This window comes from Myotis brandtii, unplaced genomic scaffold, assembly GCF_000412655.1.
Source record: "Myotis brandtii unplaced genomic scaffold, ASM41265v1 scaffold1040, whole genome shotgun sequence".
NCBI lineage: Eukaryota > Metazoa > Chordata > Mammalia > Chiroptera > Vespertilionidae > Myotis > Myotis brandtii.
This window is the reverse complement of record NW_005353498.1, coordinates 92,919-108,104: the sequence shown is the minus strand read 5'-3', so window position 1 is coordinate 108,104 and position 15,186 is coordinate 92,919. Positions and strand designations below refer to the sequence as shown.

Below are 15,186 nucleotides of genomic sequence, written 5' to 3'. Positions count from 1 at the left end.
AAATCAATTAAAAAAAATATATATATATATATAAAAAGAACAGAAAAATAAAAGTACAGTGGTTTACATAGACTGTTTCCCGTTTTGGCCAAAGAGCTGCTATTAAATCCATCTTGTGCCTCACGATTTAACTCATGGTATCTTAGAATTATAAAAATACATTTGTTTTTAAATCAGGTGTGACCTACTTGAGTAGCATTTTGTGCTCTGTGTGCACTCTGTGTAATGAGACCTAAATGAGCCACAGGTAGAGCGCTGGAGAGTGTCACTGGCTGGAAGAGTGGCCACTGAATGAGGCTCCCAGGCAACACTCACAACAGCATTTAGGCGCTGAACATGCCCGAAGTACAGCCGAGATTTCAGACTCGACCAAGAAAGTATAATTATGCTGAGTATTAAGGACCATGAAATGCTTGTGTGGTGAGCAAAAAAGCCAGAAATAAATGAAAGGGTGGATAAGAGGGATTCAAGTAGGACCTCCTGGAGGCCTCAGAGCCCTGGACCTACGACTAAAGGTCATAGAGCCATCACAACCTGCACAACTTGGGGCTGGCGGGGGAAAACGCTATCAACCTGCCAGACTGGCCGGGACGGGTGCTGCTGGGCTGTCCTCTGCAGCGTGGGTGGGGAGAGGCCCTGTGTCCCTTGCTAGCCAGTGCACTCAGCAGGCAGGGCCTTGTCTGCCTGGACACAGCCTGGAGCTGAGCAGCTCTGAGCCACAGAGAAAGAACAAAGTAGATGAGCATGTCTGGGAGCCGATGCCCCAACCCCAACTGCTACCTCTTCCCCCTCCCTAGCCATCCTGACTGGGTCTGGCTGGGCCCTGACGCAGGATCTGTCTGGGCTGAGTCACACCACTGAGGTGGAAAATGGCAGGCTCCAATAGAGAACCATTCAGGGATGAGGAAGGACACACACTCACCAATTTTTTGTCCATTTTTGCTTTGATGTCTCTGGCGAGAGTGAAAAATGCCTGTGAAATAAGCACGTTGTTAGTACCCCAGCAGCAGGAAGCAGGGGCTTGCTGGTTCCTGGGTGTCACTATGGAACGGGGGTGGTGGGACAGCGAGGTGGGGGTCTCACCTGTCCAGCCCCATCTCCTACCCCCACCCGCCAAGACCAGCACTTCCCCTGAGCCAATGACCCTGGGAGGTGACTCAACCTCGACTGGTCAGGGAGAAAACAGGCTCAAAAGGACGAAGTCACTTGTCCCAAGGCATCTAGAGGTTAACTGACCAATCTGGAAGGATCCAGGAGAACCCATCCTTGACTCCTGTGCTCTGCCTTCCTGCTTTGCCCCTTTTCTAGTGGTCAGGGGCAGGGTAGAGAGGAAGACAAGCAGCTCTTTGGCCAAACAAGCTTCATTTGGGTCCTTGCCTGGAAGGGCTGGGATGGGGTAAAGGGTTGTCTTCCAGGGATGGCTTGACCAGAGGCTGCTGCCTCTGATGCAGTCTCCTAACCCTTCCCTCCCTTCCCTCACCTGCTCTTTCGAAGAACACTTATAAACCACACCCTACCCCCGGGCCTCACACAGAGACTTGGCCTCAGCACTTGCACCTAAGGGGCTACTTGGTTGGTGGGAGGAGTGGAGTCTCAGCAAACACCTATGTGATGTGGACAGTTCTGTCATGGAGGGGGGAGGGGGGGCTGGGGACCCAAAGTGGTAGGCCTAAGGGGTCTAGCGATGGTGGGGACTTCCTTGGGGAAGGGCCACTTGGGCCAGGTGCTGATGGAAAAGGGGGTGTGAGGGAAGGGACCGTAAGCAAAGGCCTGGAGGTGGCCTGGGATGAAAGCGGCTGGCGAGGCCTGATCTTTGGGCGGCACACACAGCTGGGGGCGGGCCTTCTAAGCCAGGTATAGGGGGTTGCGGTTGGGAGTGACATGGATGGTTCGTTTTGGGAAGATCACTGGGGTGGTGGGGTGAAGAGGAAGGTAGGTCAGCTGCAAGGCTGGCGTCGCCTGTGAAGAGGAGAGGGTGGCCTGGGCCAAAGCTAGGCCAAGGCTCCCTACTTCGCTCGTCTGGGCTTGTGACCAGGACGTCTATGTAGGTGGCGTGACCCAGAGCATCTACCCAGGGACTCTCAGTCTCCCCATCTTTGAAACCCTCCCCATTTCCCAAGGCTCCCTAAGAGCCAGTGAGAAAATATCCTAGGTGCCCAGCTGGGGCCTGCACCTGCTAACATCTGAACATGGGGTGGGGAAGGGGCAGGGAGATAGCAGGTGATACACGGGGCCAGCTGGGCAGCTCAAGGAGCCTGGAAATGGCCCTGCCCAGGAAGTGCCTCTTGGACAGATGGCCAACAGGACAGCCCATAGCCTGTGACCAGACCCTGTGGCAGAGCCTTCTCAGAGGGTATAGACCAACCCTCAGCCTCAAGGGGCTAGGGCTGTGGGCCTGGGACTCACGTTCTCCACATTGATGTTGGCCTTTGCACTGGTCTCCATGAACTTGATTCCATAGTCCAGGGCCAGCTGTGAGGGAGGGAGACATATATGCACACACGTCAGCGGCCAGGTGTACCTGACCCCCAGGAAGCACCCTAAATTGGGAACAGTGATGAGGAGGCCCCAGATGAGCTGGGTACTGTGGACTTGCTCCCTGGAGTCACCAGTGGACAGCAGGTGGTGACTATTCACGGCAGGACCATAGCTCCATTCTCTGCTCGCGGTGGCCTCGACGGGTTCCCACGAGACACGATGCAGGAACGTGCACAGCACAGCTTAGGAGCCTTCACTGCTGGCAGTCTTTAGCCTGAAGCCTGGCTGGGCATGTTTTTCCCACTCTCTCTTCCCTTGGCATGTACCCCACAAGGGCGATCGACTCGTCCCCTTTTGCTCAGCAAAGTCCTGCATCCTGGGACCCCTAGTCTCGGACAAGCTGAGATGGTAGGTCATCTTATGCTCATGAAGATTCTGAGGGGTTTAGTAAGCAATCAAGGAACACTGGGGGGCATGAAAGGGCTGGCCTCCATGCAGAGAACCCTAAAACCCTGAGGTCCCTCTGCCCTTAGGTGCCTGACAATACTAGGCCCAAGCTGGCCACCATGCCCACCTTCTCTCCTCGTTCCTTGGAGACTTGTCTCTTGTCGTTCACGTCACACTTGTTTCCAAGTATCATCTTTTCAACATCTGCAGAGGCATGCTGGGGAGAGGACAGACAGAGGAGGTGAAAGGTGCAGTTAGACGGGCTTACAGGCCAACTTGTGACCTGACCCCTGAAATCAGAGTGGTAGGGCCAGGATTGCTAGGCACACCCTTGTGCATATGACAAACTGAAGTTCAGAGAGGTTGAATAACTTGTCCCATGTCACATAGCCAATGCCAGGGCCAAGTCTAGGGTTCTGGCTGCTTCTCTGACCAAGTGCATGCTTTCTACCTGCTGAGGATGGCTTCTCTATGGGCTGCAATAACCAGGCTCCTGAGTGTGTCCCTGGAAACCCAGTGGGGTCTATGGGAGGTAACCCTGCTCCCCTCCCTGGCTCCTCTGCCGGGGGGCGGGGGGGGGGGGGGGGGGGGGGGGTCGCAGCTGCTATCCTGAGAGCTTCTAGCCTGCTCCAGCTTACTCTCTTTGGGCTCCAGAAATGGGTCATGCCTGGGGTGGTGGCATCTGGCATTCCCTTAACTCTGTCCCACCCGCCCCTCCTCCGTGCAGTGGCCCTGCTTCCTGAAGACCCGAGGCACTGGATAGGACCTTCTTGCTGCAGCTCAGACCTGATCTCACCAAAATGCCCTGCATGGTTCCCCGCCTAACTTCCTGCCAACTGGAAGGCCCTCTCGCTTGCTGGCCAGAAATGCAGTTTCCACAAAGACCACTGTGAGTGTGGGCAGTTCCTCCTCCTCAGCCAGGCACAGCCCACTGACAGGAAATGCGGAGTTGCTGGGGGGGGGGGGGGGGGGGGGGGGGGGGGGGAGGCCCAGTGCAACTGCTTATAACCGTCGCATCAGCAGTGAGCAACCTTCTGCGGTGGCAGCCCAGGAGGGGAAAGTCCTCTGGCCACACCTCACCCCCAACGCCCCACCTAGTGAGTCATCAAAAGCTGCAAGCGCCTCTGTCCAGGAAGGCTCTGGGGTGAGATAAGCTCTCCGGGGAGCAGAAAGGTGACGACACTGGCTCTGGAACGGGGAGTTGGGGCTGGCCACCTTCCCCTCCCTTCATGGTTCAAGGTCTCTCTTCGAGCCAGCTGTGATCTGTGTGCTGCTGACCTGAACACGGGGAGCTCACACCAACTCACACCCGACTCTGCTGTGGCTCAAAGTCACCTGATATAGCTTCTCACCACACCCTCCAAAGACAAAGGTCATGCCAATTCTAGGAAGCACCAAATGCTCACGGTGACTCAGAGTTTGGGTATCACTTCTTCTCATCACCAAAACCAACAGCCCAGAGGAGTCACTCTGTGACCAGGCGAGGGCAGCGTGGTCTCTGGGCTCACTGCCTGGGCTCCAGGCCCTGCTTGGGCTACACCGCTAGCTATGGGGCTCTGGACAGGTTCCTGGGGGTGGCTCTGTGCCTAGTGATCTCACCTGTAAACCAGGGGGCTCCAGGGTGAGAACTGAGGAGAAGCAAGGTGGAAGTTTCCCTGAAGCCTTACCTCCTCAATGTTCCGAATCCAGTTCCGGATGTTGTCAAAGGACTTCTCGTTGGTGATGTCGTAGACCAGCATGATGCCCTGAGCAGGGGGAGACAGAGATGTTCTAGAAAAGCTGTGAGCTGAGGGGGAGACCCAGCGAGGTAGGGCAGTAGGGACCCTGAGATGACACCTCTCCCTACAACTCCCTCCTCTCCATCACTGGGGCTCTTCCTCTGCTGGGCTCCGGCAACAGCCTATCCCTGGTCTCCCAGGCTCTAGTCCTGCCCTCTCAGCCACCAAGGTGACCGTTCACCGTAGACCAGATCCCACCGTACCCATGCTCCTAAACGGCCTTGCTGGCTCCTCACAGCAGGATAAGTACAGCCCATGTGCCCAGCAGCCCCTGAGATCCTGCTGGCCTCCCAACTTCTCATCCTACAGCTCCCCACCCTCTACAGGGTTCCACAGCCCTGTACTTCCCCCATGCCAGCCTTCACTGTGCTTGGCTTCCTCCAAATCCTCACTCATGCCCCTGCCCTGGCCCAAGTCACCTCCTGGGTTCAGCCAATGCCGCCTCCTCTGGGCGCTTCCTATGTGCCAGACACTGCAGTGGGTCTCCCTAAAGCCTCACAGGCCTGGGTCAAGTGGTCCCCTCCCCTCCCCGCTCTGCAGATGGAAGCCTGAGGTTGTGGGATGACAGGGCTAGGTCCCTGGCCCTGGCCCCACGAGACAGTAAAGGGCACAAGTGGGTTCTGAACCCCGGGCAGCCTGATCCTGACATCGCTGTGCCTTCCAGCGACTCCACCAGAGTGGGGGCTGGCTTCCAGCACAGGCCGGGCAGCACTGAGGCCCAGTGGTTTCGTAACCAATGTGTGAGTGCCTGGGTACAGTCCATAGGTCCCCAAAGAGCCACAGAGTGACCTCGCCTCCACCTGAGCCCATGATTTCACCATCATGTGAGGGGTAAATATCCCTGTTAGAGGGAAAACTAAAGCACAGAGGGAAGTGCTTTAGTTTTAAGGTTTAAGCCCAGGTGCGGCTAACCCTGACGGAGCTGTGACACTGGCTTCTGTGAGGACCTCTCTGGGCCCTCCTCAGCACCAAGCAACACTCAGGCCACCCTTGGTTGCTCCAGACCTTGAGGGGTGTCCACAGCAAACCAGCCTGCAGCGCATTGCAATCCCCCTGGGCAGCCCAGCATCTGGGCTCAAGCTGTCCTGCTCAGGTCCAGTTTGCTCCATTCCCTCCCACTACCTGCTCCCAGGGCCCAGCCCTGCGTCCACAGCCTCTGGTGTGGCCAAGACCTCTGAGGTGGCCTGAGTTTGCAGAGTAAGAAAACGATTCATATGCACTGGGTAGAGAACCTCGGGGGCGAGGGTCACCATGGAGACAGGGCAAGAAAGCCACAACACTTCCAAATCCCCACCGTGACCTTAAGGATACCTACAGCGGCCTTACAGCCTGCCACAGCCATGGTCATGACCGCTCGAAAATACCATCTGGGTCCTCATTCTGGGGTCTCCTGAGGAACTGAACAGACTGCTGACAGGAGGCCTCAGAGATTTTAGAGGACGTGATGTCGGCCTCCCCCCAAGGCCAGCATGAGTAGAAGATGCTGGTGGGCAGACTCTGAGTCGAGCATAGTAGGGGTCTCTGCTCAGAAGCTGCACCCCTGCCATCAGGGGCAGTGAGGACTTCTCACCCCTTTATCCAGGGACTGGCCTCTCTGATGCCCTAGGATCCTCACTGCCATCAAACAGGGCTATTCCAGGTCCTCCCTAAAACTCCCCTTGGGGGCTCCTAGCGATCATTTTCCTGGCCCCCATCTGGGCACAGCTCCCCATAGCTGTTTGCAGGCTCATAAGCGGACACCAGACATCCAATGTTCCCATTTTCGAGACCCCATGGTCTAGTACCTCATGGACAGAGAGGATGATGGGGCAGCAATGGTGGCAATGTTCCCTGCACTGTCTTGTGAGGTTTCTGCTTGGCCACATTCGGCTCTGGGGCACCTGAAATGTGGCCAGTGGGATGGTGGAGCTGGATTCCTATTTAACCGATTTAAATTCCGAGAGCCACAGGTGGCCAGTGGCTTCTGCATGATTAGTGCAGGTCTAAGAGGATCACAAGCCATTGTCTTGGAGCTGGACAGTGCCTTCCAGATGGCTCAGTCTAGCCTGGCCAGGGGTGGGCTGAGGGTGTGGGAGCTGAAGAGCCTGCTAGGACCAGCCCAGCCATGTACTCTCTGCATAAACTTAAGTCAGGCATGCAAGGGCGCCCAGCCTCAGCGTCCTCATCTGTGTAACGGGGATAACGTGGCACCCACACTCAGGGGGGACAGGGACTTATGGCCACGACCTGGAAGGAAGGGACTACTTGAGACCACACAGCAGAAGGTCCCCCAGGGACCTGAGGGCTCCGCCCCATCAGAACACAGCAAGGTGAGGGGAAAATTAGTAAATTAATTTTAATGAGGAGAGCTAAGGTTGCAATCTTTGTGATTGAGTTTCTATTATGTTTCAGACGTTGTGTGGGACACGCTAAATACTTAATGTCTCCATTCATTTTTGCAGGCCACCTCATTTCCTGAGCTCCCACCACATACTCAGCACAGTCCCAGGCACAGGGCATATGGCAATGACCATGGAAAGGGCAGGGTGTGGTAGGATCTTGAAATGGAGAGATGGCCACATATCCTCCCTGTTTGGGACATAGTCCTACTCTCTATTCCACTTTGCAAGTAAGGAGATGGAACTCAGAGGGTGACCCAGGTCCTGGGGGTCTGTGTCTGCTCCTGCTGACCCCTGAGCGCCCCATTTGTACATACTTCACACATGCATGACCTGCTCAGAGCCCTCATAGGTCTCCCCCCGCATCCAGTTCAAGCCTGGCCTGGAGAAGGCGCTCGGTAGAAATATTTGAGGGATGAACCAGTCTTCTGATCACGTCACCCTGCCTCAGCCGCAGCCAAGAGCCCAGAACAAGTCAGCTCCTGGACCATCGTCAAGTTTTCTGTAGCAAATTCCATAGAGACCAGCACGGGCTGAGCGAACGCTCCTAGGTGTTGGGACATGCCCCCTCGGATTTCACTGACTTCACCTGGAAGAACCGGCTTCCTGTGTCTTCCTTCGTTCCCAGAGAATTAGGTTTCCTTAAACCCTGCATTGTCTCTGAAGCCAGAAGGGAAGTATGTATATGGGGGAGGGGCACACAGCCTTTCCCTAAAACTAACCCAGGACCAAGGATCCCCGAGGAGCCAGATCATGGGGCCCCTCGGAAACAGCCAGGTTTTGGTATCCAAACAGTGACTTTCACTTTTACTTAAACAAGCAAACATACAAAACCACCAATCCGTACCATTGCGCCCCTGTAGTAAGCTGTTGTGATCGTCCGAAACCGTTCCTGGCCAGCTGTGTCCCTAAAGACGAGAAGGAGAAGGGATGTCAGCGACGCTGTCACAGTGAGAACGAGGGGCGTTTAACGGGGATGGATGCCAGGCTTCCTCACGGGTTAACTCTGGTTCATTGTCCTGCAGTGGGCAGTGCCCCTCCTTCCCCCTATTCTTACAGAGAAAGAACTGTGACTCAGACAGGTTAGGAACCTGCTGATGCCTCCCAGCTGGGGACACAACACAGACACCTCTGCTTCCTGGGAATTCACCCTGGAGTTCCTGTCACAGAAGAGCCATGATTGGATGTTATTATTTGTGCAAATCTGGGACCACAAGTGTGGAAGGGGCTGGTCATGTGGCATGGGTGACCTCAGTGGGGACTCAGGAGGCACTTTCTTTCTTTTTTTTTTTTTTTTAAATATATTTTATTGATTTTTTACAGAGAGGAAGGGAGAGAGATAGAGAGTTAGAAACATCGATGAGAGAGAAACATCGATCAGCTGCCACCCGCACATCTCCTACTGGGGATGTGCCCGCAACCCAGGTACATGCCCTTGACTGGAATCGAACCTGGGACCTTTCAGTCCGCAGGCCGACGCTCTATCCACTGAGCCAAACCAGTTTCGGCAGGAGGCACTTTCACACCATCTCGGTGGAGGCCAGGGAGACAGTCCTTCCTCACTGACAGGCCTGTGCCCAGCCCAGTCCTGGCATTAACAGATCAGTGCAGAACCAGGGCCATGTCTTTTGTCTCTGGACCCAGGGTTCCTCCTACAACTCTGTACCCCCTTAACCCCCAATCTCAGGAGGGATCTGCATGCCTAGTCATGTGGGGCTAAGCTGACTTTCTGATGCCAACAGGGGTGACATTTGTGATTAGTCATTTATTCTCAATCATGGCCTAGTCTAGAAGTTTTAAGAAAGTCACTAAGCTCACTGGGATTGCTAAGAGCAGAAGCAAGACAAGAGGAAAGGAAAGTGAAACTCTGCTTGCTGATACAGTGTCACTTTGGACTTGGGCACCAAGGCTGCTGGGGAACACAAGTTGGAAGTGAAGGAACTTGTGTGGCTCACAAAGTGATAACCTACAAGGTGGCCAGAGCTGACAGACGAGGAGCTCTGTAGGGTGGGCAAGGCTTTAGGCCTCATCCCTCTGGTTCTGAAATCAGATTCAGAGGTGAATACCATTGAAGTTGAGAGGGACTATGAAGCAAGCTGGGGTGATGCTCATGCTCTGAGATTTGAGGACAGGAGGGATCAAGCTGTGGGGGAGGGGGTCAAGCTGTGGGGGGAAGAGGGCAGCTTTACAGCCTATCTCATGGCACTCCCTCCCACCCAAAGGCACTCTCATGGACCGAAGGGATGGCGCCACCCTACAAAAAATTACTTTTATTTTGGTCAGGGCTCGTGCTCCCCCCCAAGTGATGTGGCTGCAAGACAGGGCTCTCCTACATCTAACCATCTGAGCTCAGCCCGAGCTCCTAGAGCAGTGGGCTGCAGACCAGCATCAGTGTCAGGGACTCACACTTCTCTAATTTTATGTGGCATATAAGCCAGCCCCAGGTGAGGCCTGGCCTGAGCTTATTTTTGGCTCTGGGGTTTCAGATCTGCCTATTAGGAAATGAGGCCTGGGTTGCCCTGGGAAAGAAAAGAGGAAGCGACGTAGGCCTTGCTCGGTGAGCTGACAGGCTCAGAAGGAAATGCCAGCCAGGGTATTTTGTCCTCCTGGCAGCTTCTACCACTGCCAGGCACAGAAGGCTCTCTCCAAGTTCAATGGGAGCGGGCCACTCTGAAGCCCAGACCCAGGCTGTGCCCACATGGAAACACCGAGCTAATGGGGGCTTGTAGCTGTGTCCCCAGAAGGTGCTGACATAGACTTTAGCCCCAGCAGCCAGCACAGGACAGTTCATGAAGCTTCTGAAGAAAGTATCTAGGCTGGGCACAAAGAGACGGCGGCCGTGGTCACAGGGAGTAGGAGAGGACACCAGGAGCTTCTGCCTGAAGTGTTCTCTGGGTGAAGAAGGTAATGACTCTTACCATATCTGTAGTTTAATTCTCTTGCCATCGAGCTCTATGGTCCTAATTTTAAAGTCAATTCCTGAAAGAAAAGAAAAGGAAAAAAAAAAGGCACATCACTGTCAGCCCATTTCCCAAGCTGCACCTGAGGTGGGCACCTCCAACTTGTGCAGGTAACAGCTGCCATGGCTCGTGCTGGGCACACAGGATCTTGGAACCCTCACAACTGCCTGGCAGCTGGCACAGATGGTAGGCAAACCTAGGTAACTCAGGTGCCAAAGCTTTGTTCTCTTCCCTCCGCCATCAGGCAGCCTTAGGAGTGGGCCCAGCAGAGCCCTTTGCAGGCCAGAGACCCACACTTCCAACCACACCGGCCCTGGGCCTCTGAGCACCCAGGGCAATAGGCCGCAACATGCCCCTGATACAGGTAGGCTCAAGCTTCTGCACATACTGTTCCTTCTCTGTGGTGGTCCCCACCCTGCCCACCTATCAGCTTGGCAAACTTCTCTCTCCTTTAAAAGCCATTTTAAGGTCACCTCCCAAGAAGCCTTCCTGACCCTGCCCTCCTCTCTCCCATCCGCCTCTCTCCCCAGGACCAGGGTGGCTTCTCAACTCCTTGGCTGCTCTCCAGGCTCCCACCATTGCTCCCTCAGTCCCTTCCCTAGCTTCTAAAAACACAAACTCAACATATCACAAGGCTAACCTCTGCTCCAAACCTTCCAGTGGGTTTACCATGAGATAAATGGATAAACAAAATGTGGTCTATGCATATAATAGAATATTACTCAGCCATGAAAAGGAACAAAGCACTGACACACGCTACAACATAGATAAACCTTGAAAACACCATGCTGAGTGGAAGAAGTCAGACACAAAAGGCCACACAGTGTATGATCCCATTTATATGAAACTAGAGACCCGGTGCATGAAATTCGTGCAGGGGGCGGGGGCGGTGTGTGTCCCTCAGCCTGGCCTGCACCCTCTCGCAATCTGGGACATCTCTCTCACAATCCAGGACCACTGGCTCCTAACCGCTTGCCTGCCTGCCTGCCTGATCGCCCCAACCACCCTGCCTGCCTGCCTGCCTGATCGCCCCTAATCACTCACATCTAACCACTCGCCTGCCTGATCGCCCCTAACTGCCTCTGCCTTGGCCCCCGCTGCCATGGCTTCGTCCAGAAGGATGTCCGGAATGACGTCCGGAAGGTCGTTCGGCTGTCCAGTCTAATTAGCATATTACGCTTTTATTATTATAGATGTTTAGAACAGGCAATTCCATAGAGACAGAAAGGAGATTAGCAGTTGCCAGGGGCTGTGAGAGGAATGCGGAGATGGGGTCCCATTGGTAGAGGGTAGGGTGGTATTGTGACCAAGGGGTTTGGAGTCTCTTTTTGGCATAATAGAAGTGTTTTAGAGTTGATGGAGATGGTTCCACAACTCTGTGAAAGCCACTAAATCGTACACTTTCAATGGATGAGGTGTATGGTTTGCAAATTATATCTCAATAAAACTGTTACAAAAACTCAAAACACCTTCCCACTCGACCTCGGCCCCAGAATAAAGTAAAAACGGTTGCCTGTCTAACCCGCGCACCTCTCGGCACCCACAGCGCATGCGCTCCTCTCCAGCCGCCTTGGCCACTGCCCACAGGGCTGTTTCCTAACCACCCTCAGCATACTCTAGCCTCAGGCTTTCACTCTTGCTCTTCCCTCCCTTGGAACGGTCTTTCCTTCCACAGTCAGCTGGCTTCCTCCCTTCCCTTCACTCAGGTTCCTGTTCAAGTCACCTCCTCCGGGGAGCCTTCCTGACCTTCCTATTCTCTCTCCCCCACTTGCTTTTTCTTTTTTCATGCACTTATCCCTGACATTGTCTATCTGGTTATTTGCTCCATGAACATTAGCAGCAAAACCTGCCGACTTGAATGGCCTGTGTGAGGGGGAACAGCCAAACCTAGCCTCTGCCTCTGTGAGTTTGTTCTTAATCTCTGCCTGGGAAGCCTTGAGGCTCAGGCCTGACTTGCACCCTCAGAATCCATTAGGACAATGCTAATTCCCTCCCTGCCCCCTCAGGACCTGTTCTGGGGACCACATAGAATATAAGCCTGCACTTAAATTGTGCCCACTAGCCCTAACCAGTTTGGCTCAGTGGATAGAGCGTCGGCCTGCGGACTGAAGGGTCCCGGGTTCGATTCCGGTCAAGGGCATGTACCTTGGTTGCGGGCACATCCCCAGTGGAGGGTGTGCAGGAGGCAGCTGATCGATGCTTCTCTCTCATCGATGTTTCAAACTCTCTATCCCTCTCCCTTCCTCTCTGTAAAAAGTCAATAAAATATATTTTAAAAAAAAAATTGTGCCCACTAGACTATAAGCTCCAAGAGAGCAGAGACTCAAAAGTTTTATGGCTGCATATCCAGTGACAGTGTGGCAGGGGCTGAACTGCCCAGTCCTGCACACACACCCTGACTACAGACTTTGTTATAGTGCTGCTTCCCTCTGATTCATTCGAGTCGTCTCTCCAGCCCCCACACGGAGGTGGTGCCTGGCATGCAGCAGGCGCCAAGGAAAGATGACTGAATTAAAGAATGAAGAGCAATGGATCTATGTGATACTCCATGATGTACACAGCACTTGCCCCGATGTCATCTGTCTCTGTGAATACATGAATGGATAGGGTCTGGAGGAGGTGGTGGGGCTGAGCCAGGCTCGGGAGAACCAATTCTGGTAGCCACAGGGCCAAGTTCACACCACAATCGATGGAGCTTATGAGAACAGGCTTTGGCAAAACATAATCTGCAGAAAATGAACAGCCACTTAATCTCTGATCTATAAAGAAAACCCAGAGGTACACACACTGCCAACAGAGAATCCCCTCTATGCATTAAGTTGCATTTCAGGACTAAGCATCCCGGTGACATCCCTTCCTAACACCCCACCCCCATCGCAGACACCATTCAATCGGCAGAGCACCACATCGCTGTCCTATTCTTCTCCTGGGTTTTATTCACACACCAAATTTAATTAGCAAGTGTAAACTTTACAAGGCCTAAGAATTATGAGGCTGTAACTTCAAGGTCAGAATTAAATTGAACTTTCCCAGAAGGCACAGACCTGCAGGAAGGCGACACGTGTCATGACGGAAAAACGGTGGGAGGGAAAGAGATCCTGGTTCCAGTGCCTCCTCTACTCTCCTAGGTGACCCTGCCCAAATCATGGTCTCTTCTGCATGTGGAGGCCTGTCTCCTCAGAGCCCTAAGTGCCAGCCTGGATTTTCTGGTCAAGAATCAGAAAGCAAATAAAAAACACACCCCTAAACTGATCTCACTAGTGCTTGGGCTGAACAGGAGGTGTCTGATACTGGGGAACTGAGGTCTGAGTTGAGAGCGACCCACAGCTTGCCAGGTGTTAACATCACTTCCTGATTGATGGGGGCACAAGGGTTATACCAAAGTTGGACCTTGGAGTGGGAGAGGGGAAGGAATCAGAAACACTTGTGCCCTGGGGAAGATTGCTGTCCACCGGGCTATGGGGACCATCTCCCCTTCGTGGTCCAGTTCTGATCCTCCACCACCCAGGGCACGAAGCAAGGCAGAGAGCATCACGCCGACCCAGGGCTCAGACAGGTGAAGTGGTTGTTCACGAATGAACAACAGCTGGAAATCAGGCATGAAGATTTCCTCCCCTTTGCACCTGGCACCTCATTTTGCAAAGTGCAGCTCCTGGAGCAGGGCACTCAGCAGCTCATTGTGGGGTTCAAGAGATAACTTGATTGGGGTTAAGTCACCCAGGGGCAAGGCAGAGCCGGTTTAGAAACAATTCCTGGGCTTGGCAACTGTTCCTCCACTTCCCCACTGCAGAGCAAGGCTGCACAGACCAGCGTTACTCCCAGGTCACAACTTCTCACGCGGGCAATAGCTGTTTTATGGTGTGGGGAGAAGTCCGCTCCACGTTTGTGGCTATCAGAACCGAAGGGCAACAAGTCAATTCCGTTCAGCCACAGTGTGGGCTGGCCTTGCAGGAAACGCTATTCTGCAAAGTGACAACCGGTGTCCTGGGCCTCGCGATAGGGAAGTCAGGCTGCCTGTGGCAGCGGCTGATTTTGGTTTCTCACTGAAGCTTTTATCTGGCATCTCTTTGGGGATGACAGGTCCCAGGGAAGGCAGCTGTCACTTGCCATTGCTGTGACCCGTAAGTGGGAGAGAAGGCAGGGCAGAGAAAGGCTCTGAGCTCCCTCTCTAGAAGAAATCCACCCATGGGGGTGGGGGGGAGGAGAGAAGGGTCTTCACCCCTGAAGGGGTAAGAGCAGAAGCGATCTGGGTTAGAGTTCTGGCTGCAAGGTGGATCAGCTGTGCCTGTCTTGTGCTCTCACTCTCTGGGATGCCTGAGCCTTGAGTTTTGGGGTCAGACACACATGGATTCAAATCCCATCTCTGCCACCTGCAGACTCTGACCTTGGGCGAGTCCCACACCGCCCTGAGCCTCAAATTTCTCATCTGTGAGATGGGCTCATAACAGACCTACCACAGAGGATTGCAGAATGTGATCATGAACATATAGCGCCTGGCACACAGTAAATTCTTAATAAGGTTAAATGTCACGGGCCTTTCCCCACGGCAGCTCCTTATGCCTCAATTTCACTTCTGCAAGACGGGAACCCCGAAGAACAGCTTCCAAGACTGCTGTGCGGACCGAACGAGATGACGGGCGCCGAGACCCTAGCCTAGGACACATATTCCCCGAGAAGCAGGCTGAGGGTTGGGGCCTCAGTCTTCGCATCTGCAAAATGGGCACTTGGTCCCCTTCGTGACCCAGGAACCCCCGAACGGCGGCGGAGGCGACTGCTCTTCTCCCCGCCGAACCCCTCGACCCTCTCAGATCCCTGTGTCCGTCCGGCCCCGCCGTTCCCTCAGCCCGAGCCTCCCAGGGGCGCGCCCAACCCAGGCCTCCGGCGACCCCGACCGCTCCCCTGCCCCACTACCTATGGTGGAGATGAAAGTGGAGTTGAAGGCGTCCTCGGAGAAGCGGAACAGGACACAGGTCTTCCCCACCCCCGAGTCCCCGATCAGCAGCAGCTTGAACAGGTAATCGTAGGTCTTCGCCATATTACACTCTCTCCCCGACGGGAAGTGCGGCCAGCGCCTCGCCACTGGCCGCTGTTCCCGTCCATCAATGCCCAGTTCGCCTCCCATTGGCTCCCAGCCTTTGGCGCGTC

At 54.3% G+C, this 15,186-nt stretch overlaps 1 protein-coding gene across 1 annotated transcript in view; it reads right to left on the bottom strand.

Annotated features, from left to right (window-relative positions):
* Nucleotides 1-15,125, bottom strand: part of RAB8A (RAB8A, member RAS oncogene family) — a 24,108-nt gene extending 8,983 nt beyond the window's left edge. The window contains exons 1-7 of the mRNA XM_005856675.2: nt 14,953-15,125; nt 10,000-10,060; nt 7,929-7,989; nt 4,593-4,670; nt 3,053-3,142; nt 2,407-2,472; nt 923-973 (exon numbers count right to left, since the gene is read on the bottom strand). Coding sequence (XP_005856737.1) covers nt 923-973; nt 2,407-2,472; nt 3,053-3,142; nt 4,593-4,670; nt 7,929-7,989; nt 10,000-10,060; nt 14,953-15,076 — 531 coding nt within the window. The 5' untranslated portion in view covers nt 15,077-15,125. The remainder of the gene's footprint in view (nt 1-922; nt 974-2,406; nt 2,473-3,052; nt 3,143-4,592; nt 4,671-7,928; nt 7,990-9,999; nt 10,061-14,952) is intronic.
* Between the last annotated feature and the right edge of the window lie 61 nt (nt 15,126-15,186).